This window comes from Lissotriton vulgaris, chromosome 1_1, assembly GCF_964263255.1.
Source record: "Lissotriton vulgaris chromosome 1_1, aLisVul1.2, whole genome shotgun sequence".
Taxonomy (NCBI): domain Eukaryota; kingdom Metazoa; phylum Chordata; class Amphibia; order Caudata; family Salamandridae; genus Lissotriton; species Lissotriton vulgaris.
In genome coordinates, this window is record NC_141685.1 from 503,299,540 (window position 1) to 503,323,435 (window position 23,896).

Below are 23,896 nucleotides of genomic sequence, written 5' to 3' on the forward strand. Positions count from 1 at the left end.
TCTTTGTGTAACTCTCCGGCTTCTTCCTGTACCTCTCTTGCCTTTTCTGGCCTCTTTCAGCACCTTGGTTGCTTCTTTCTGCACTTCTCTTGCTTCTTTCTGTACCCCTCTTGCCTCTTTGTGTAACTCTCCTGCCTCTTCCCGTACCTCTCTTGCCTTTTCTGCAGTTCTCTTGCCTCTTTCTGCACCTGTTTTGTGTCTTTCTGCACTTTTCTTGCCTCTTTCTGTACCCCTCTTGCCTGTTTCTGCACCTCTGTTGGTTCTTTCTGTACTACTCTTGCTACTTTCTGTACCTCTGTTGCAAATTACTGCATCCCTCTTGCCTCTTTCTGTACCCCTCTTCCCTCTTTTTGCACCTATCTTGCCTCTGTCTGCACACCTGTTCTCTATTTCTGCACCCATTTTGCCTGTTCTCTTGCTTCTTTCTGCACCCTTTTTCCCTTTTTATGCACATCTCTTGCCTCTTTCTGCACCACTCTTGCCTCTTTCTGCCTATCTCTTGGTTCTTTATGCATTCTCTTGCCTTTTTCTGCACCCCTCCTACCTCTTACTGCACCTCTTTTGCTTTTTTCTGCACATCTATCCTCTTTCTGCACCCCTCATGCCCCTTTCGGCACCTCTGTTGCTTCTTTCTGCACTGCTCTTGCTTCTTTCGTCACTTCTTTTGCCTCTTTCTGCACCCGTCTTCCCTCTTTCTGCAATTCTCTATGGTTTTCTCCGTTAATTTCAAAGGTTTTTTAACTGAAAATTTCTAACTTTAACGTCCCTGAAACCTATGTTTTTTTTGGTGTATTTTAAAGGTTTTTTCAGTGAATATATATATAAATATATAAATATTTAAAGCACTCTGTATTGTCCATAGGGCACTACATAAAGGTGGACCTAAACCACTGCAGAACAAAGTTATTTGGTATACAACTAGAAATCTTCACTCATCAACTGCAAAACTGGTGTGTACAGCCAGATTTAAAAATACACGGCTGGGAGGTAGATCATTTAGCTCTGTAGCCTCACGTCTGTGGAATAAATTACTGTTTGACCTCAGACAAACTGAGAATCTGCAGAATTTCAGAAAGAAGTTGAAAACATGGCTCTTTACTAGAGATTACCTAGCCTTATCTCTGTCTTCAGTCATTTTTAGCTTGTAGGACTTTGAGCAAGTCTGCGTCAGCAGGGTAACCGGAGTGCAAGGATACCCGTTGGATAATAGTGCGCTATATAATTCCTCAATACAATACAATACAATATATAAAGTTCTTCCTCATTATTGATGCCTCTGGGTCTTAGTTCTGAGTCTTATAATGAATCGTGACTCCATTTGGCGCAGTTTTTTCACTCTGTCGCCTCCTCGGTCTCCTTGAGGAATCATTTGTAATCTATAGTAGTTCATTGCTCTCCAGTCTCCTTTTTGGCATTTTGCTATGTGCTTTCCTGTGGCATATGCCATATCCCCATTCTTCACTGCACGAATATGTTAAAGAATGCGTTTTTTCAACATGCAGGTCGTGCTGCCAATATATTTGATTCCACAATTGCACTCTATTATGTAGATGACTAACCTAGACGTACAAGAGATATTCTGCTCAATGGCAATTACATTTCCATTGGGTTCCATGAGTGTAGTCATATTTTCCCTATTTTACAGGCCTTGCAAGAATTGCATTTTTTGAAGCTCTTTTGCTGGTCTGTTAGCCAATTGGTTCGTTTACCTTCTTGGAAGGGGCTTTAGACAAGTAAGTCTCTCGGGGTTTTACTTTTTCTGTGGGTCACTACAGGTTTCGACCCCAAGATTTTCCCTATGTCTGGGTCTCCTGAGATTAGATGCCAATATTTATTGATTTTGTTAATAATTCTTCCACGTTCTTTACTGAATGTGGTGACAATCTAGGTGCCCTCTGTTCTTTGTTATGATTAGTTTTTTGTTTTGGAATGAGTGTTTCCTCTCTCCGTTTTAATCAGTTCGTCTTTTGCATTTTTGAGTGTAGTTTCATTATATCCTATCTTCCTGAGTCTGCTCATTGTTTCCTGAATTTTCTCCTCTGCATCCTCTTCTTTTGAATAATTCCTCTTCATGCGTATGAATTTGCTGTAGAGGATACTTTTCATCAGTGGCTTCAGGTGAACACTCGTCCCATGAAGGATGCTGTTGGTTGTGAGTAGTGAGGTGTGTATTTGTTCATTTTCTATGAAAATGTTAGTATCCAGAAAATCAATTTCCTTTTTGCTTGTGGTACACGTAAATGACAAGCCCACTTGGTTGGTGTTTAATTTTAGGAAGTACTGATGAAAATCCTGTTCACAATTGCGCTCCGTTAAATATCAGCAATCCCTTCTGCAGTAAAAAAGTGCCCTTGGAGCATAAAAAGCAGGAGCAAATGCCAGCTGGGCTCCCAAAGCACTTATGTTATCAGGACCACTGCAAGATGGCTAATTCTGTTGAACCTAAGCACTTCCAACATGGCTTTTTGGTTTAGCTGCTGGATATTAGAGCATAGTATGGAGTCTTCTCAGTGGTAGAATGTAAGGCTAGTTGCTAGGATGGAATGTAGCTCTTTGAAGTAAGAGTAGTTGATGCTGTGAAGCTGGAAGAGTAAGCTGGAGGTACCTGTACTTGCATACTACCAATAGAGACAACCAACTTTACTTCTGTGTTGGAGTGGATCTTTACATATAGCTACCAAATTACAAAGTTTGGAACTAAAAGTTGCTTCTAAGAACCAATAAACAAGGGGTACTGCAATCAACTTCTGCATATCACTTGGTGCCACCAGTGAAAGGCTTGCTCAAGAGCAATGGCAGCCAAATCACATTATACCGTATCAGTTTAGAAAGTGGACAAATACATCGGATGCCAGACTCTACGAAAGCAGACAGAAGTATGATAATCAATACGCTCAGCTTTACCTGGAATTTTCTGACAAGAACTATTGGATAAGCAATGACCGCAAAGTGGAGTCAAAGTTTCAAAGTATTTCTACAGTGAATCTTTTTGGAGTCTCCTTACGTAGATACCAGGATGAACTTAATAGCATTATCAACAACTGTTCCATTGACTGGTAACTGGCTTCTCTTAAGCCACTCTCTCTGGTGAAGGGTACCATATGATATTTAAGCATCCAATAACTGCTTTAATTTTAGTTTTTCAGATAAAAGTTTTGCTCCTGGCATGGATTGAAATTGATCATTTCAGTAATGAAAACAGTCTTCATTCTTCATGGTCCTGCTCATGTAGAAACCTTGTGGAATGTTAGAGTGTTTCGGTTGGAAGTTGAACACTTGTTATGTTGAGTGCTCTACCAATTGGGTGAACAAGAAAATTGTACATCTGTCTTTGAACTAAAAAGATCAATGAAGAACAGCTTACTCTAGAAATAATGCCCCATGATTTTGTCCTAGTACATGAATAAAGAACAGATGCAAAGAAAAGTAAGGATGGAGGTCGATAGCCATATCAGTCCTTCGGACGCATTACTGATCTCCTGATTCAGTGAGCTGGATCGTGTGATTTAGCTGGCTACCTTACCTTGGTAAAGAGCTCAGCTTGTCTAGAAGAAAGATGAAACACTTTAGAAGAATGGATGATGCTATCCCTCCTCGCAAAATAGACATGGCCATTATCACTATCTTTGAGAATATGTAATATCGATTCACTTGAATAGGGTTATATTATTTTTAAAAATGTCTTTGTATATGTACACAGGCACCAGGTTCAATGGTCTGCCCATCCATACTCCAGAACTTTTCATTCAAGCCCTAAAGCTGAAGATGACACATTTGCAAACAACGCAATACTTTAACATTACCTCAAATATACCACTTACAAAACAGTGAAATCATGGAAAACGAGCTGGGAGCAAAACCTATTTTGAATATACATTTCAGTATTAAAGTGAAAATGTGGTCTGGTAAGAGATTTTCAAGCTGTTGAGTCAGAAACATGGGGCTTTTTTCAACCATATTTCATTCCTTTTTCACACTGTGTGGTGTTGGACATATTATTTCATTACTCGGTAGTTGCAATTTATGACAAACTTTGGAACTCTAAGAAATTGGTTACATGCGTCTATGCAGCACTAAATAAAAGTAGGCCTTTATAAAATGGTTAATAAACTGTCCATGTAGCCCTAATGCAGCATATTTCCTCAAGAGGACAGTGTCATGAATGAAAAATGCTCACCTTCCTTCAATTCACAAATGCTCTCGTAAATTATTATGTGCACTTGGTCAGAATTTTTGCTCTAATGCTTAAAGCGCAGCAAATACATTGTATCTTTTAAATTACGTTTGAACACAAAGGCAAATACATTAACTTGTGGGTTCAATAATTCGATAAGCAGACCAGAAGCCAAATATTCTCTTAGCGTCCCTTTCCACAAAGTCACGTTGTTCTTTAAATGAGAGCATCCCAATATCATGCGCATGACTGCTTCAAGAGAGGATTTGATTTTTGCTTCTTCTGAACTTATTCAAAACAGTGTGCTTCCCTGTAATTGACTGTAGCGTCTGGGCTGCTTATGCTACTAAATAGTTATAAGGCAGATAGCACAGCTGTGAGACATGACAAAGGACCACATGCCCCCAATTTCTATGATATAATTTTACATGTACGACATATTCCTTCAGAAGGGAGAAAACATCTATTTCAGTTGCAACCACGCCGAAATCTGGGTTGAGAATTATTTTGGTCCAATCACTAAGGGGAGGTTTTCTGTGTAAAGTAAAATTACACGTTCAAGTTTGACTGCTGTCTAAACTCTTTTGTATAAGAAAAGTTGTTCTTTTACAGCGCATCTGCCAAAAAGGTCCCAGCAGTAAATAACTTGTTTTTATGTAGCACTTCCTCAGTACTGTAATATAACAGGAGTGCACTATTATCCAATGGGATAGATAACTGCACCTGCCATCGGCGTTTGTTTAATGCACTCTTCACAAATAGAATGCTTGAAAATTCCTTTAATAGTTCAACAATGTCAGTTTTTAAACTTCATTCCTGTACCTGGAGGCAGAACTATTGACAAACATTAAATAAACCCTCTTGAGGTCTTGACCCTAGTTTGCCAGCTGTTGCTTTGCCAACAGTCCTGACAAGGGCTCCAGAAGTAAAGAACGTCCAATTGTTTTCGAGAACTGGTTCATTAGACTAGAAGATGTGTCTAGCGAGACTATGGGGAAATTTGGCAAGTTCATTTATTAATAGGCAAAACCATGGCGCACGTGATTGGTATTTCCTACGGGAACAAAACTCTTTCTGTCACCAGGATGGAATTCTGCACATTCCAAAGCCATGGAATATTTCTAGTGTTCTTGCTCTCCATCTTCTTGCAGTCTTCAATTCAATCAAGTCATTTATTATGAATAATTAATTAAAATCATTGCACATACAGATACACGAATGCACCCCTGCAGGCGTGCTACAGGCTTTATATAGTGGGTCCCTCCAATTCCTCATAAAGGAGTGGCAAATACAGACTAAGGACCTTATTATGACTATGGCAATCCCAGGACTCACGTGGCGGTCCGACCGCCACACTCCGGCAGTCCAACCGCTGTATTACGATGGTGGTGGGTGGACCACCACAAGACCCCTGCCACTGCCAGGATCCAGCAGTGGCAACAGTGTATAAAGCGGGTGGGAATAGCACCACTGAGGAATTTTCGACATGCCTTTCCACCACGCATTTCATGGCGGGGACACCGCCATGTAATGCTTGGGGGGAAGGCATGGAAAGGGGCCCACAACAGGGTCCCCAGGCAAATCTGCCCATGAGGTTATGTGCAGGGGGGACATGATTTGCCCCCCACCAAAAGTGCATAGTCATTTGTGCACTGTGTGACATGCACAACATGGGGCATTCAACACCATGCACGAATGGGCTTTAGGCCCTGTCACAGCGGCAGTATGATGCTTAGGCTCTCCTATAAGCCAAACACACCACCAGCCTGGATTCATCTCTGAATCCGGTGGGCAAATTCACTACAGGCGTAGTAGTCTTTCTGGGACTGCTGCAGTGGCGGTCCAACAGGAAGACCACCAAAAATGTCATCAGGGCCTCCTGGTCACTCCCGCATAGCCTACAGGTCGTACTCTCTGTATTCTTTAGCCACAGAAGAGAAAGGTTAAGTGATGGTAGGTTTCTGCACCAGAAGTTCAAAAACGTCTTCCTTGAGAAGAAAGGACATCCCGTGTGCCTATGTTATGGACAAATAGCCCTGTACTCTAACAGTGATTGCTTTTTGATGATTGTGGTCAGTGTCTTCGTAAGAGAGTCATGTATGGCATGCATATCCCTTTAAAGGTCTTACCTGGAGGAAGTCCAAGTAACTTTGCAGGTACCTCCTTGCTAGTGATGGTTGTGATCCAGTTTCTATTTAAAACCACAGGGCCTGGTTTATTGAGTTTCGGGTTGTTGCTTGCAGTTTATGGCAGCATTTAACAAAGGTCCCTCTCCTGGCTGAAGTGTGCTTGTTTATGCTGAACTCCAGGTGTATCTGGGCAGGAGATTAATTTCTTGGTAATGAGAAGAGATTTTAATATGTGTTGGAAATTATGATATCTAACACTGATGCAATTTGTCCTCTCAGATCTTCACTGCTGTAATCAGAGTTGGTAGCAGATTTGTGGATATTACTCCGACAAACGGGGAATTCATTGGTCTCGTTAGTTTTTTTAAATAATGTTTGAAATGCTACCAACAGAGAGCGACTGATGGCTCTTAGCTGTCGTTTCTGCCACATAAAGGAGCCTCTTGCATCAATGATTAGCCTAAGGTATTTGTACTACTTTACATTGCTAATTTGAGTTATTTAAGGCATCGCTTGTACAGTTCATCTTTTATGAGTAACAGGGCTGGTATGGAAACACAAACCAGCTCTGGCAATTCAGCTGGACCGACCCGTGGGGTGGGTTGGGGGATTGCTAGTCAGAAACAATGCTGGCGCTTTAGCCCTGCTGTCGGCTTTTGTTACACTGGGATGATATTACAGCACTGGCCACACACAGATCCCAGTAACAAAAACAGCCCCCAATGCTCGAAAAGTGAACCCCACCCTTCTGGCCCATTGGAAAAATGCCTGATGCCCACTATGGGCATAATTACTATGATTTTGTGATGTCAAATTCCCTGTCCTTTTCTGAAAAGTACCTGGCTGGGCTGTATATAAGCCTTTAAAGACCCACTTTGGTTTAGCTTGGCAGGATGCCATCATCTGCACACAACAGCTGAGAGAGCCCACAAGCACCAAGTTTCGGAGGGTTAGAATGATCTTTTTTCAGTTTCGAAGGTAGATTGGCTAAAAACAGGTTGAGAAGTTGGAGCACCAAGACACAGCCCTGTTTCAGTCCTCATTCAGTGTCCATCTTCTGTGAAAGACTGATTCAATTTCCTATCTTTATTCTCATCCTGCTGTTTATATATAACATGTGGGTCGCTCTAAGAAGGGACTATGGTATTCCCCATTGCTCTAGTTTTCTCCATAATATTTTGCACTGTACGAAGTCAAAAAGCGCCTTAGAAGTCTGCAATACATATATGAAGGTATCAGCGTTTTGATTTGTAAATCCAACATTTGTGATAATGCATTATATTTGGTAAAGGGTCTGTGCCAAGGCAGAACCCTGTTTGATAATTTATATGAATTACATCATTAGCATTTGCCAAGAATGTTAGATCTTTTAGCAGTAGGAAGCAAAATATTTGGCCTCATTTTCCAAGAGCCCTATTAATCTGTAATTCTCCATGACCAATCTGTCCCCACCTTTGTAAATCGGGTTTATTACGGACCCACTACCAAATGTTTGGGATTGTTTCTCATTGTAAGACATCATCAAATACACAAGCCAATTGTATAGCTAAAAAAAAAGGGTTGTCTTTTAAATGTCTTGTGGGATCTTGTTTGGTCTTTGTGACCCATCGTGTCGTCCTTCCTTTATGTCCTTCATGATTTGAGTCATTGTGTATGATGCAGCTTCTATATTACCTGAACCTGGTTGTAGTGAGTTGGTGTCTATTGGATGTAGCATCAGTTGGTTAAATTCATGTTTTGCCCTGAAGATTCTAATCTTGTCATCCTCTTTTAAAACTAGCATGGTATTTTTGCGCTGGCTTAAATGGACTTCTAGAAATTATATCCAAATAGTTTCTTGAATATTTGAGTTGTTTTCACAATGAAGTCCCCTTTCGATACCGTTGTTTGAGTAGCAAAAGTTCTTTGGGTTGCGATCTCTGCTTGCATAGAATAGTTTTATCCAAAAGTTGTTCTCATTTTGCATTTTTTCCTTCCGGAGGATTGTTTTATAAACAGCCCTCTGGGCAGGTAGCTGTCAATCAAGATGTGATCTATCAGGATTTTCAAATTCGATTCACTCCTCTTTTTGCCAGCATACAAGCTTTTGACTTCTTTTGGATTCTTTGTGCAAGACCTTTGACCCCCTGAAGCTGTTGCGTTTGTATAGTTTTTTTATAAACATTGATGTAAGGGTATCCATGAATTTTTCCCAGGGCTCATGGGGGAAAAATTGGTAATTTGACACTTCTCTATTACAGCTTCTGCCTCATGTTCAATTCGTTTTTTGGAATTGTCTGTCCATTTACATTGTTCGCAGGACACAGTGTAAGTGGAAACGGGAGCGGTGTTTCCTGGGAGATGAAGCTGTGGCAGGTGATCACGTTCTTGTCTCTGTACTATTTTGAAGGATTTTATATCTTCGAAGAGTGCAAGACCACTATCATGTAAACGAGTAGAGAGTTTGATTATGTTTAATAATATGTTGGGACAGTAGGGTTTATTCTGAGAACCTTCCATTTAGGGCCCTCAGACCTAACTGTTGAGGTGTGTTATGAACCGCTCTCCTTTTTTATCCCACCTCTTTGCTTGCAGCTTCATTTTGTATTGGGATCTCCATGTTAGATCTTACATTAGCCATTACACGTCTGGTTCGGATGTGTACATCAAATTTAAGTTGAAATTCTCCTAAATCAGGATTTCCAATTTAACTGTGTGTTTTTTTTATTTTAATAATGGATAGAGTAAGCTTCTGTGCAAGCCTGTGTTTGCTTTTTGAGCCTGGATGTACATAGATATTAAACAATATCAAAGATGTTAGCCAATTGTCCAATTGTACCATCAGAATTCCTCTATCTACTAGTGGTGGACCTGTACATTTGCTAGGATGGCTGCAGTGATATTATTTGCAAGCTCGCCTCTTTGGTGGCTGTTTATTCTCAGTTTGACGGCTGGATTGACAAATTCAATGTAGCCCGGAATGGAGATGGGTGTTGTTAACCATATTTCCTTTAGCATTACCACTTGAGGTAAACCCCAAAATTGTAATGGTTCAGGGTCCGCATTATATTTTCCAAAGCCCTTATATTCCATGAGCAGATGGAAAAGCCATTACTGTGTGGGTGCCAGGCAGGGCCGGCTCTAGTGCGGTGCGATCGGTGCCACCGCATCGGGTGCTGACTTGGGATGGGGGTGTAATTTTTCCAAGTATGTTATCATTTTAAAAGCACCTGCTGCCCCTCCTGGCCTCCAGCAATTTTCAAGCATAATTTAAAATGTTAAGATGACCACAGTGATTAATCATCTTCCTGGAAAGAGACCTGAGGTTTGTCTAGTGGAAGTTTTGACACGTCCTAAGGTAGCGCAGAGGGTTAAAATGCCTGCTGCTAAGAAGGTGTACCATGCAGATAACAAAGTACATGTAATGTAAATAGGTCTGTGGGTTACTGCTTTTGTAAGAGAGCTCCTTTTGTTACTTGTCGTTTATAAGTCAATATTCGAATATAGAACATTGAGCCAGGGACATCCTAAGGTTATGGGGACCCTGGGTCAAACGTATTTTGGGGGCCCTTGTTTGGATTAAGTTTGAATTTATTAACCGATTGCAGCTCTTTCACGGCCTCACTGGCCAGGTCACAGACAGTGCACACCCGCCCGGTCCAAATTGCGAATGCATTTACTTCTACGATACACCAGCAGCTCACTAATATTACTGCAGATAGTTTCAGAGAAATCAAATCAGTGACTTCTTCCCTTTTCTAATATGTGAGGTCCTGTTTTAATCTCAAAGAAACTTGTTTTATGAATGTTGCATGAAACGTAAACACAATATTGTCTGCAAACTGTCTGTAGCAGCCTCTCACTCATCACACACATTAAAAATAAATTAACTAAAAACAGTATTTAAAACAATCTAAAAATTATTAAAGGTCATCAGGGTAAGCCTCTTTGCAGAAATGAGCTGCCTCTATCCGGGGGGCCCTAAAAGAATAGGGCCCTGGGCCAGGCCACACTTTGCCCATGCCTTAAAACGTCTCTGCATTGATCTATTAACTGTCATCAAAGATCTGCATGCAAACTGCAAGGTATATGTTAAAGCTTAATGCTTTTATGCCCAGTCTTTCGTTATCCTAATCTTGCCAAAAGGCTTCATTTGGTTAGAAAGCAATTCTTATTATTAAGGAGAACCCCTAACAGTGATGTTATGTTTTACATTCTGAATTAGCCCTTTATCAGAATAAGGATTCTTAAACTATATTGCCTACCAATATTAATGACATGACACTCCTACACTACACCTTACACGACTGTCTGATTTAACATTTTCTATACACTGATTTACACACATATGATTGCCTCTGTGCAATGTGTGTGTGGTGTAAAGTACTCTGACACATTACACTGGTATGAGTGGTGCTATGAAACTAAATGAATCAGAGAGACAGTGGTTACGGAGACTTGAGGGGTACTGTTAAATGGTGCTAGTGAGCGAATCCGTGGCAGCGGTGGTCGTTGGGGGGTCGCCAAAAGACATTGTCGTACAGGGCGCCACCAGTGTTAAAGCCCGTCCTGGTGCCAGCTGATAGTCAGTCAACAGCATTCGAAGAATTGGAGTTGATGCAAAGGGCTGTTGACTGACTTTTCCAGTCTGTTGATTTGTTGAAGCTCATGCGATTTATTGGTACTGATTTGTTCTGCATCCTCTTATTTGCTGACGTGGTACCTCCCAATGCATTTCTAAGTATGGAATATGATGTTTTCCTACTTCTTGTTATTTATATTGGTTTTGCAAGTAGGTGGGGGTAGTAAGGGTGAGGCAAACATATACTCCAGATTTTGAATAATGATGTCTCAGCCAAAATATTGCTTGTTATTAATTTTGATGCCCAAGTTAGTAGGATAGGATCATTCGAATAATTTATCAGCAAATTGAGAAATTCTATGCACTCAATATAACTAAAAGTAATATTACTGAGCTCTGTTGTAAATTGGAGCAGCCTTAACATGTTTCCACTGTTTAATATGTCATGCTGCCCTCTCGAGTGATATTCTGGTATTAGCAATGTTGATTTGCCATTTTCGTCTGCTTTACTTTGTTAGCCTTTCTTACCTCCTATTCATGATTTCTATCAAAATCGTTAAAATAAGGAGAGTTTTTTGTGTGTACCTATGGTGATGGGTGGGTCATAGTGCCAAATACCCTTATTTTAATTTTTTTCTGATATCAAATTTGAAAGAAACTTTATTGTGTCATTTGTGATTGTATATTAAAAACAGAGCTTTGGATTATACCATTTCCCGCTGAAAGGCAATATTTCTCTCCATGTGTTCCTATACCTGGTGTATCACACTGTTTGGTGCTTCCTTTCCCTCATGTTAAGGAAGAGTCGATGTTTCAGCACCCAGGCTAATGTGCTGCATAGCTAAATACATATAAGGCCCCAAAGGCGAGACCGTTTGCATTGCAAATGATTGTTGTTAGTGGTGGCCAGTTTTGTAGCACTGCAATATCGGCCCCCAGTAACGAATGCAGCAGCAGTGTAGCAGCAGCAGTGTTTCCACCAGCACCCCTTTCAAGGGTCGGTCCGTGTTGATTGCCATGGCTGGTTTGCATTCCCAGTTCTGCCGTGTTGTCAGGCATCAAGGGGGAGGTCTAATGGAGACCTGTTGCAATCCTTCATTGATTTTGTTTTGAACAGTAGTAGTCTGACCACTTGTTGATTTCTTTGCCTCTTCTGGTTCCCCTTGAGGGGAGACCTTGATTTCCCGTATCTCATTATTTTACTAAAGTCTTTTTTGCCCTAATTAGTTTTTACAGCTTCTTTTTCTGGGTCGATGAATGCTTCGGTAGTGCAACGGAGAGCGTTCCACTGCCCCTTTTCTGCTTTGTATGCTCACTCTTCCCAGCTCTCCCCTACTCCCACTCTGATCCGACCCTCTCCCAGATCTGATTAACTTCAAATCTCTTGCTCTTGGCGAAGCAGTAAGCTGAGTTGTTATCATTATTACATTGAAGTGTTGGGTAAAAAGCGAAGTCCAATATCCCTTGTGCCGAACTTGTCACAATGGTGTCCCTGGATATCATCTTTTGACTGCACAGTCTGAGCTTTGGCATCTAGATGAGACTGCTTCACATAACCCAGCATTGTGAGTCCTAGGGTAAATGGAGATGTTGAAGCCACTCCTACCCCTAGCATAAATAAAGTCACACACCTCACAGGCGAACTACCTTTTTATACATGATAGCACATTGTCTTCTCCAGTTCTTGCTGAATCACTCTGATCACTTAAATCTCGATGTATTAATAAATAACACCAAATGATGCATTAACCTTTGACTTGCAAATTCATCTTCAATTGCCCTTCTTTTGGCCAGTGTTATGTTTCAATCACATCAGTAAACTATTCTATACATTTCTAATTCCATAACTAAAGGATACATGTGTATAGTTTGTTGTGAGCTTTGCTATAACTTTGGCTTATCTATCTACAAAATATGTTTTTTTTATGATGCACTCTTAGATCATAATTTGTTAGTTTGTCTGGGTTAAGGCAGAAGTCACAGCTGAAACTGGGGATGTAAGAAACAACATACACCATCCACAACAGGTACAAGAAATAAGACATGCAATGTGAACATAAAGCCATTATGGAATTTACAATACACCAGCGTAATTTACATAATGTGTGCAATTTCATATTCAAAATGCAAAATGTTGGTAATAAATTAAGTGAGCATGAAATTACACTATTTACTGTGACACCTGGTTCAAGCAGCCAATGTCTCACAGAAGCTGGTTCCAGCAGGAAAAGTGATCCAAGATACATTTTCTCCTAAAACGAATCTCCTTGCTGCCATTTTGAGTGATGTTTGAATGTAAGGTGTAAGTGAAGACGATGAGCTATCATAAACAATTAATAATCATTTTTACTAGAAATCTCTCAGGATGAAGAATAAGCAGCCAATCCCAAGCAGGGTATCACAGGGCTGACATTCAGTAGAAGGTAGGCTAGTCCTAGCATCCAATGGAGTATGAATTACCATAGCAGCTGTTATTGAAGTTATTTAGGAGGCATAGCTTTTAAACTTTGTTCAGGTTAAAATTGAAACTGATGTCTGGGCTGTTACTTTTATGTTTGAACGATACGGGAGGGCATCTGTCTCTAAATTAGGAGTCTTTCACAAGGAGCGACTAGCAATGTCCCAACAAGCATGAAAATGAGCCTGATGAACGGTACTGGCTGTGATGCCTTAAGATATGCCCTGGGCCACTGAAGGCGCCCTAAATGTCAATGTCTGATGCACTTGTATGGTTGTTACTGAGCTGTTATTTTTTCAATGTGCAAGATCTTTGCAGAATTTACTAATGTAAAGGAAGTTATTTGATGAAACTTTCACGTATAATACCGCAAAGTCAGTGCCCATAGTTCTAAAATCATAGCAATAGGCACTTTTAATTGTTCAGTCATTTCATAGTTCAAAAGGTACTCTGTCAATGTGCTGCATGGAACAAATGATACCTCCTTTTATCTTATGACAGTTCCCTTTTCAAATCCCTCAAACTTGCAATTTAAAAGCATTTGCATCACCTGCAGCAGAGTGAGATACCATGGAGGTATAAATCAGTGTTTACCCAAAAGTGAAACCCCAGTCTTCAGTTGACAGACTCCCAACTAGTAGATTTCCAACCATCAATAACAGATGGTGCCAATAGGCACCCATTTCTATTTTCTGTTCATCTGCCTAGACTGCAAGGGCAAAGAGTAAAATTGCTTTTATGAAATGTCTACTAATAGTGACCGTCAACAGTAATTATATTTCCATACCATCAAAAAGAGAGGAGCAGAGGTTCAAAATAGATGGCAGATACTATTCATGAGGCTAGATCAGGTCTTCAAACAAACATGGCTCCAACATCACAGCCAGATTTGGAAAGATATTCTTGTCCATTTTGTCCTGCGAACTCCCTTTTATACTGAAAAGAACGCCTTCACTGGCCGGAATGATATGTTAAAGAACCCAGAAATATGTACATGTTCAAGGGGCACATTTGAATATTCATGGCAATGGTGAGTTTTTTGTTTGATATTATCTTCTCCTCTAGCTACCATCCATCAGAAATCTCACCCAAAAAAATTCATGGTAACTGAGGCCGAAGCAAGGCAAATTGATTATTACTGAAAATGACGTATTGCTTATGGTTTCCTATTACTTAGTTTCATAAGGTTAGAAAATGAATTTGGGCATGGGTCATTGTGAGAAATTGGGTTGTTGGGTGACTAGGGTGTGAAACTGGGTCAAGCAACATCCATATTCCCTGGCTGAGTAAACCACAAACACTCTCTAAATTAGCCTGTGCTTAACCCTGGACAGCTTAGCTAAAGAGCAGTCAAGCTGAACTTAGAAGCAATGTGTAACATAGCTATGCAGTACACAAACAGTAATAACATGAAAAAAACAAGAAAGATCCTCATTATTTTAGGAAAATAGAGTCAATTTGAATACATTATTTTACCTCAAAATGACAAGAATCCAATCAGTAGAACTGTAATTATGAATTTGTAAAGTTTTTAGTAAAAATGAGTGCCCTAAAAATCAAAACATCAACTGCGTCACGCAAGACAGGGTCAAAGTCGAAAAATATGGAAGGTCGCGATGTAACGCAGTTTGGATACAAGAAGTGGATGGGACTTAGTCACTTTTTTTTAAAGTCAAAAATCTCCCATGGGGCAAGGCAGGAGGCTGTAGCCAAAGACAATTTAAGGAGGTCGAATACCCCTTTGGCGAAAGACGGCTGAACTAGATTTGCTGCTGCGGAGAAGAAAGTAGCGGGAGCAGCTACGAAGTCAGGCCTACTGGTGTTGTACCTTGGGTGGATCGACAAGCAGGGTTGGTCCCGGTTTTCCTCAGTATTCAGAGCAGTGTTCAGTCCAACATTTTCTAAATATCAAGTTTTTGATTTTGGCTATCTAAGCACCTTGAGCACAAAAATGAAGATCCAGGACTTGTGGGACGCCGCTTGGGGGTTCAGGGCTTAGTGAGGCTAGGTCCCAGTGTGGGTTCAAGATTGTGGGAGCCTTTTATGTTCCTGCTGTTCTAAACAGGACGCAAGCAAACTAGCCTTTCTAGTCACCCGGGTAGCCTGGGTTCAGATGAAGATGCAGAGCTCAAGCAGCGGGCCTAGCCTCTGAGGGTTCAAGGCAGGCTCCACACTGCAAAGAAGTCATCCCAGAATACACAGCAGGCCACAGCAGTAGGCAGTCGTCTGAGAGTCCTTCCACAGGTCAAGAAGGTTAACTGAAGAGTGGGTCTGAGGATGCTGTTTTTATATCTGGTGTCTTCTTTGAAGTTGGAAGAAGTGTCTGGAAGTTTCTCTTTGAAGTGCTGGGAATTTTCTGACTCCTCTGCCCGGGATCCAAACTGGCTGCAGTGACAAAGGGGATGTGACAAGCTGTTTGTGTGAAAGCAGACAGCCTATTTGCAAGTGAGGCTGTACCCAGCTGAGTCCCACCATCCTGCCAGCAGATGGCCCATTCAGCCACTCATAATCCCTCTACTGTGTGACTTTCTGGGAGGAATTCATGAGAGCCTAACTGCCAGTAATCCAGTCATTGGACCCAGGAGAGGCTGCAGTCACCAAGTGGCATTTTTCAAATTGTATTTAAAAATCCGACCTTGCCATTAAAGAGCATTTGAATTACAATTTCATAGATACCAACGGTGAATAGATGGTCTGTCCTCAATCAAATGTTAGCACTTGTTAAATGTAATATTGCAACACAATGTTATCCTGTGAGTCAGCTGGGCCTCACAGCAGTGAAAAACAAATGTAAGAGTTTTTCACTACCAGGACATGTCCAACCTTTTGATGACGATGCACCCTTTCATGTGGGCTACCTAGGACCTTCCTTAGGTATGACGTAAATGCCAAAAAGGGGTGCTTAAGGCTTGGCAAGGGGTTTAAGTCAAATCAAATTGACAGTTTAAAGCTGTGTAATTGCAGACCTAGGACATGTTTTGAGGGGCTACTTAAGTGGGTGGCACAATATGTGCTGCAGGCCCACTAGTAGCATTTAATATACACTCTGTCGGTATATTGTATACTACTATGCAAGGGACTTATAAGTACACTAAATATGCCAATGTAACCATGTTTAGGAGAAGAGCACATGCACTTTAGCACTAGTTAGCAGTACTAAAGTGCACTGAGCCTAAGGTAAAAAAAACTAATTTTAGCAGAAAAATCGAGGTAAGTAGGCCAAATGTTTGGAGGAAGACCACCCTAACGCTGACAGGTCTAACAGTCACTACCAACTTGATATATGCAATCTGGTTAGGCAAAAAAAACACAGGACTTAGAAAATTGTTGTCCATTCCCTTGTAAACTTCCTGAGGTATGATGAATAGTAGAAACAATTTCAAACCAGTTCTGGCACAAGTCGCCCAAAGTACATTTAAAAAAATTCCTTTTTCTAATACAATTATCAAAAATCTGCTATCACCATTACATCAGACTTTTAAACTAAGGAGAAAATAAGTTTGAATTACATTTTCTGCCTTTCTTAAACGAAGATGCATATTGTAATCACAGTCACTGTGAGGGAACACAATATTAAACACCCTGTCTTGAGAGCTTATTGATATAGAAAATAGATTTTCCTCACATGGCATAGCACTTTCCCTAGTCATGTCATCAGACCCCTCCAGGAGGTCACAGAGCAGTGAAGGACTGGTGAGGCACAATTGTGACAGTTGAGACCTTTTGCCTTTTGTCTGTGGTTCAGTCTTACTATGGCTCTGCAAGATGGGCCAAGTACCATCTTTTCCGCACTTCACTCTCAGCAGTAGTAAGGGTGATTAGTTATTGGCTTCTCAGGGAGGTCAATGTGGGAGTCCTCAGGTTCTGAAATCAACTTCCTCAGTAGCGCAAAAAGATCATTATTAAATGTGCTACTTTTTGTAGAAAAGACACGTTTATTACAAATAAAACATAGAAGTCCACTACACTTTCAATAATGCCCGAATACCTAATTCATGTATGTGAGTATTTGTGCATTCAGGGGCCTCTGACAATTAATAACTTACCACTCCATTTGTCCCATCGTGGGTCTCTAGGTTGCTGCCCCAGGTTCAGAGTTTGAAGTATGGGTAAAGTTCATGATTTTGCCCTCATCCCCCATTTGTTCACCCAGTCTGTCAGGCCTTGACCCATTCAGTCTCTTACCCAGTTGTAGGCACTAACTTCAGCATACTATGCCTTGGTACAACAGCCTCAATCCTTTACAAGGCACCCCAGTGGCACCTCTTTAGCCACTTGAACTTCACGACTTGTCCCGGTGCACTTTGACAGTGCTGCTGTCATGCAGTCCAATTGTGAGGCACACAGGCGACCAGCAGGTGGTTATCTCAGCTTCAATCGTGCTAACACACAGGCACACAGTTTCAGGTGCCTTGATAGTTATAATTGTAAATGCTCAACACCCTTATTCAATAAACCATGTTGCTCATTATTCAAAATGATTCAACACGGAACTCATGATATTCCACACAGAATTTATGTAATTCACAACCTCCAGTGAGGAAAATTCTTTATTCATATTCTTCTTCTTTTAGTAATCCCCATAAAATTAGTATCCACAGTAGCCGGCTACAAAAATTGTGTGTTATTCATATTTATATACTTCTTCTCTTAATAATATTCATATTCTTCTTCTCTTAATAATCTCCATAAAATTATTATGCACAGTAGCCGGTTACATAAGTTGTGTGTGAGAAGTGTGAGGAATATCATAAGTTTTGTATTGAACCATTTTGAAAAATGAGTAGTATGGTTTATTGAATAAGGGTGCTGAAGCATTACATACGATCTACGTTTGGGAATGTTTTCCATTGGAAGCTAGAAGGGGTTGAATTTTCGGTTCTGTGCACCTTTGTAAGTGTTTGATTACTTTTCCCACTGTAGGGGTAGGTGCTGTAGCATATTGCCTCAACCTCTTTTGCATATTTATTCCGCCTTGGTAGTGATAAATGATGAAGATCAAACTGCCCGTCCAACACTACCACAATTTCTTTAGAGCATTTACTTAGTAGGCCTTTTTCGGAAGTACCATACACCTGGGTCAGTTATATTAGAGACGTCTTTGATCAGCTCCTCCTTCAGAGTTGGCACTTCTTTCCCTGGATCAAAGACAGGATGTCTTGACATCCGGATCAGTCTAGTAATTCTTCCTCTAGAACAGACTCTAGTCAATGTTCCCTCCCCTCTAGTGAGTTGACTGTCAGTGCAACAAAAACCCTTTGCAGCTTAGTAGTTGCTGAGAAATTTGCTGACCACCTCCACAGTAGAAGAAAACTCAACAATGAGCAACAATGGAATTTGGTTCCTGCTTTATACTGATTTCACAAATGCAGATGTATATTTCAGTTCTGCTTTCGGGGACCCAGTTTGGCTCATTTCTCCTTTCATGTGTCTGGCCAGGCCACCTTCCAGACTTGCCTTTATCTGCGAGGTTACTCTATCTAGCAGGACAATTTCTAGGTGGAGTGCCCACCGCTTAAGTACAAAGGGGTGTAAGAGAGCTGCACCCAGCTATTTATGACCCCTCCTCACAGAAATTACATTTAAAGCCTAATGTATCAGGAAGATTCTGACACTTCTAAAGAAAGCCTTTATCCTCTTTCCTCACTATAATGTCTAGAGTTCTCCCCTCAAATCTAGGAGATAAAATAGACATATGATGTATGTGGAAAGCAAACTCTCCTCCATATTTTAAGTGGCTCTGGCTATGGACTCAAAAGGGAACTTGCAGACCTGTATCTCTAATGTATGGCATACTATCAATCCTAGCACACAAGCACATGTACAACACATAGGATGTCAGCGTTTAGGATTTCGATTTAGATGAATGGGCCTGTAAGTGCACCTTCATGTCTCGTAGGTAAGAAAGCCTGTCACTATCGTTCCTGAACCATGGCGCATTGCCACCACTGCGCTCCATGTGTGAAACCAGTGACATGGATGATTGTGCTCTGCCGCTATGACATTTCCCTTGGTGTATCTATCCTGGTACAGAACAAGGGCCACAAGCTATCATCACCAAAAACTGAACCTACACAGGGTTAGTCTATGTCATGACCAGAAATTGAAAAACCAGGTTCGGAGGTATATGCAGTTCGGGCACACAGAGCAGAGACTAATCCTGTCCCAAGACGTGTTATTGTTAAACTGCAGCCTAACCAGAACACAGTCATTCTCCTAAATGCTAGCCATATATGTTGGTCATATATCTGGGAGGTTTAAATATACACCAATGCAGTCCGCACATGACATTAGATGTCCATGCCACTAGTGCAATTCCTGCACCATCTACCAAGGCCTTACAGGAATGTTAAATAGTTATTTTGGTGATTCCAGTTTCATCAGTACCATTTTACGGCCAGAGCACATGCTTGTGGCATTGTATAGTATTGTGAGAGTGCAAAAACTCTCAATAACATCAAAAGAAGTTCCAGTGAAAGTAAAACAAAAAAGTAAAGGTAAAAAAAATTCAAGGCATAGTTACTACACGGATATTCTGGTGGAAGTTTCAGCTATCCAACAATGTATTTTGGAGTTTCAAGTTTACTCTGCCAGAACTGTGCATTCAGTTAATACACATGAAGCCTTACTGTAACTGAAAGATGGTGTGTGGTAAGGAAAAAAGGAGCTGATCCCCCACCTTCAGAAGCCTTAAATGTTGCTCCCGTCCCTGGCACCTCTTCATGACGGTATACACCTGTTACAACGCATTTGTTACAACGCAATACTGTTACAATGCGACTTTTACAACACATACCATTACAACTCATTGCGCTGGGGGGCGCTCTAGGATAGGGAATAAGTATAATTTACTATCCAACACCTTCCCTAGGGTCCACGGGGACTGGAGTTAGAATAGTAAATTATACTTACCACTATCCAGCACCTCAAAGCGCTATGCGTTGTAATGGTATGCGTTGTAATGGTCGCGTTGTAACAGTAGGTAGTTGTAATGGTATGCGTTGTAACATGGTACATCCCTTGATGACGTCCAGGTCATCCTTCCCTCCGTGGCAAAACAGACAAGGGACTCCACACCAAGACTCATGTCCATAGAGAAACTAATAGCGCCCCTTCGCTATTTGTGGGGAGTGCCTGGCCATTCAACTCAGGTGAGAGAACTTGGCCTAAACCCACACAACATAATAATATTGGTTCTAATTTCTGAATGTAATGTATCTCTGAGTCATCATCAGAGAGCTGATGTACATCTCGGTAAATAACTACTTTATTATCATCCGTGAAGTGGTGGAGGGCTGGTCCTTTGGACAACCTCTAATCCGGACAAGTTTATTAAAATGAAGGCACCTTCTAACCAAATCAAATGGATGTGATTTGTTCAATAGGGAGGGACATGTCCTCAGATAACATGTCAGTGTGGATATGGCTCAGAAAGCGTTACAGCTGCATGCACAAGACCTATCTTTCATTCTTAGGAAAGAAAAACAATGTTCATAGTAAAGATATAAATCATTAATGCCTTGAATAATGATTTACAAGAAGACAATCTCATCTAATTTCAAATAAGGTGAAAAACTTACATTATACATTTTCCAGTCGCTAACACGGATACTTTATTTTTCGTGGATTTTGTATTGTTCATTTGGAGGTGCTTTTGGGGTAGACATCCTGAGTCAGTGGTTTGTCTGGTATTTTTATGAGGTTTTATGTTTTGTTCGAAGTAAGGAAGTTGTATGTGTAGGTAAGGTGTTCTCTGTTTTTATCTTTTATATCTGCATATTGTGCTGTAGAGCTGAAAGGCTCTTCACAAGATGATCCCCAGAGCTTTAGATAAAACACAGAGGCAATGTTGAAGCAACAGCCCTGTCATACAAATGAACCAGTCCTTCAAGGTACATTTGGGAAGTGCACTTGATGTAAATAATTCTAAAACTAAGGATGGGGGAGACATTTTACCCAAGAGGCAAATATGCCCCTCTTTCCTGAATGCAGTATGTTTCTTCCTTGGAGCGTTGTATCTGCCACGCTGAACACATGCTATGCATTCATGGAGAAGGGCTTCCGGAGCAGCCAACAAGTGTCAACCAATTAGGCTGTCCCATATTGTATTGCTGCTTTTGGCATTCAAGCCATGAGGGTGGGGTGGTCTGCTGTAGAAGATGCGTTGTCAGTAAAAAGGAATCCGAGTGATCTGTTTAATTCCACAAACACAGAGAACTGAACAAAGTTCTTCCACTGTGGTTCCTGGGGACTCGTTCTGATGGCGCGCACTGTCCAGTGGCCCTGTTGTTCCCACCTTTATGTGGATACACAACATCTGGTTGTATTGTGCTTTTGCGGATAAGATCACAGTTCAAATTCTACATGATTTTAAAGGTCTTCATGATGGCTTGATGTAAACTGATATTGTGGAGCATGAATTAGGACTCCTGGCTTTATATTTATTTTTTAGAATTCCCATCTGTATTTATCCATCATTTTTTTACCTTAATTTTAACATGATTTATTAATATTTATGCATATTTTTTAGTCTGTGAAAATGAGCTTGCCACTAACATGGTAACTCATTTATTAAACTAATAAATGTATAGACTCGTTTTAATGCCTGTGGTGTTTTAGTGCTCTTAAGTAGTTACAAACGAGAAAACATTACGCACACATGAAAACGTAGAATTATAGTCCTAGCACGTGTGCGCATCTGCAGCTAATTAAACTTTATTAGAAAATTGTATTCTTTTTTTAAAACTCGCAATGATGTTAATGTACACAGCAATCACAGTTGAGTTGCCAGAGCAAGGCAAACAGTATGAAAGTCAGACCACGAAGCATCCTTTGAACTGCTGCTTAAACAGTGAACGGGGATGTTGTTTATCAGCTGTTCTCAGTTTACAGTTATTAGTAGAAAGCCGACCTTTATGGCAGTAGTTTATTTTTTGCCGAGCTTTAGTTCATTACCCGTAATTAGGAATCGCTCAGCATGTTATCCCAATCAGAACTACAGACATTTTTTGGAAAGTGACATACAATAAAATGGTTATAATATCTGTATCAAGTGGATTCAACTTATCTATTCCCCCTGTTTTTTACGTTTTTGACTACCCAGTTTTTGGACTTTTATTGTAAGTGAGCACCACTGCCCGAGCCGAGTCTACCTTATTTGCACACAGTTGTAATAATTTTCTCCAGTGTTAAGAAGACGTTCCAGACATAAAAGAGTGAAGCTTGAGAATGTAGGTGGCTTTTAAAACAAGAATTTCTGCTATGTCTCTTTCTTCTAACACAAATGCATCATGTCTTATCTTTTTATATCTAGCTGCAGCAGCTGCTGACATGGCATATCACCATATCCGCCCGCCGATTGGGTATTCAATTCCCAAACCCATATCATCATTGCTCATGAGAGGGTGGAACGCTTGTCCTGAAGTAAGTGTAATCTATGCTTTACAAACGTTAAAGGCCATGTTTTTCTTAATGTATACAGTGACAAATGGGTCTTCAAATGAAGGTGTGCAAATATATGTGAAAGCTGTAACAATGGTATTGTATTGTAACTTCAGTAGAGAAGTAGGACAAGGAGGTTACTTCATCATTAAAGTTGTACAAATGTTTTTGAAGGTTAAACTACGCGAAAATGTTGGGCAGCATTTTTAACCTCACATGCATGAAATATAGGCGATACTGTACTAAATAAATAAATACATGAAAAGTGCTACATTTAGTCCATCATCCTTGTTTTTTGTTATCACTCATGATTCTGAAAATTCGCTTCTATGTCAGATTAAAAGAGAAGACTGGAACAATAAAAAAAAAAATTGGGGGAGCATTCACCAATCACTTCAAAGTGCATCTATAACGCACTGTGCACCTCAGTGTGGTATTATTAAATTGTGTATGCCCTCTTTCTAGGTCCTTGTGGTTTAGTTTCTGTGCTGGAACTTTCTAGTCGAATGTCAGTCATAGGTTATGAATGAGAATTTATTTTGACTGGACATGCTGGAAAAATTAGGTTGCACAGATCTCATGATCTCAAGTTGCATTGGGCAAACCTAGAGAGATCGAGCAGGCGCGGACAGCAAAGCTATCATTTAGGCTGCAGATTTCTTACAAGCCCTGACAGGTTATACAAGTCTTACAGTCTCAGGCCAGCTTTATGAATTTAGATGGAAAATTTCCTCCACAATGTTCATGTAAGAGGAGATATAGAAGCACGTGTTCTCTGATATTAATGAAACTACATTAATAATAGATCTCCTAAACTACTTTTCTTTGACATAGCGTAATTTAATATATTTTAACATGCTACCAATTTGTCCCCCAAATCTCAGAATTTATATTTCTGAAAAAAAATATGTTTGCTCTCAAATAAAATAAGTTACATTTCTGAATATAACCTTAGAATGTTCATGAAATTCTAGTTTTGTCAAATAACAATTTTAACATTTTAGTAAATGGACATGTGGACCACAAACATTAATTTGTCACTTTATCTAGTACATACACACACTACAGTTACTCATGAAGAGGCTTTGCTTAAATCTCCTCGTATTTCCATCACATCACAGTAGAGCTAAGAA

The 23,896-nt window shown here is 40.4% G+C and overlaps 1 protein-coding gene across 2 annotated transcripts in view; it reads left to right on the forward strand.

The window, feature by feature from the left end:
- LOC147747399 (serine/threonine-protein kinase TNNI3K) overlaps positions 1-23,896 on the forward strand; it is a 2,862,006-nt gene that overhangs the window by 2,369,449 nt on the left and 468,661 nt on the right. For both annotated transcript variants that reach the window (XM_086953863.1, XM_086953861.1), the window contains one exon: positions 22,636-22,745. In XM_086953863.1, the coding sequence (XP_086809989.1) occupies positions 22,636-22,745 (110 nt within the window). The remainder of the gene's footprint in view (positions 1-22,635; positions 22,746-23,896) is intronic.